Source organism: Diaphorina citri, unplaced genomic scaffold (assembly GCF_000475195.1).
Source record: "Diaphorina citri unplaced genomic scaffold, Diaci psyllid genome assembly version 1.1 scaffold24914, whole genome shotgun sequence".
Lineage (NCBI taxonomy): Eukaryota > Metazoa > Arthropoda > Insecta > Hemiptera > Psyllidae > Diaphorina > Diaphorina citri.
Window position 1 is genome coordinate 1 of NW_007402255.1, and position 966 is coordinate 966.

The 966-nt window shown below is 42.8% G+C and overlaps 1 protein-coding gene across 1 annotated transcript in view; it reads left to right on the top strand.

Moving 5' to 3' along the window:
- The first annotated feature begins 6 nt into the window (after nt 1–6).
- Nucleotides 7–966, top strand: part of LOC103523500 (ATP-binding cassette sub-family A member 3-like) — a 10,144-nt gene continuing 9,184 nt past the window's right edge. Inside the window, exon 1 of the mRNA XM_008488539.3 lies at nt 7–70. Within this exon, the coding sequence (XP_008486761.1) occupies nt 18–70 (53 nt within the window). The 5' untranslated portion in view covers nt 7–17. The remainder of the gene's footprint in view (nt 71–966) is intronic.

Below are 966 nucleotides of genomic sequence, written 5' to 3' on the forward strand. Positions count from 1 at the left end.
GTACCAAGCTGACTATCATGGTAAATGGACAATTCACTTGCCTGGGATCCGCCACTCATCTCAAGTCAAAGTAAGTACCGTGAAGGGTTCGATGCCCATGATCGATAGAACAAGTTTTTTTGGTTTTTTGCATTATGGTTTTCTGGACAAAATTTGCACCACCATTTTCGTGTTCCTGGTAAAAAGACCTTTAATTTGATATATAGGTCGACTAGGTTTGGATAAGTCCTTCTATGGGAACGGACAGACAGACAGACAGACCGACCGACCTACTGACAGACACCGAAGCGAATACAATAGTCCGTCCCTGATACCTTTTTATTACTATGGTAATAATAAAGGAAGGACGGACTAAAAACCCACCTGAGGCTTAAGTGTAGGGGCAAACCGCCCTAAAGGATGGGTTAAGCTTGTGCAAATCTAGTTTAAAACTCTTTAAAGGTAGCTCTCCTGTCTTATAGGCGGTAGGTATCGGATTCAATTCCCGCCTGGAGTGCCTTATCCTAAACAAATAAGGTTTGCTCTCCGAAGTGTTCTCTTTAGAGCTGTCCTCCTTCTTACTTTCTATTACAACAATTATAGCGAAACTATACTATGTAATTTCTTTTTTGATTTCTTTTTCAGTGGTAACGCTCTTGCTTACCACGCAGAAGGTCCCGGGTTCGAATCCCACCATCGACAAAAATGTGTACTCGTTTTTTGATTGCAAATATTTCCACGGGTTACTTTCTGGTGTTCTCGTGTTGACCCAGCACCTAAATGGGAAGTATTGTGTCTCTTCTCCGCCCACGCTGATGCAGCCGCCTACCTCCGATCGCTCGTCTACGACACAGGACCGACATGCGTCTAATGTAGCAGTGCCTTGTTTATGCTACGAAATAAAAACGCGCTGAACACTCATCTTTAATATTTAAGACAAACAATAACGAAGCCTCCGTTGATACAGTTCTCGCTCTATGAAACATT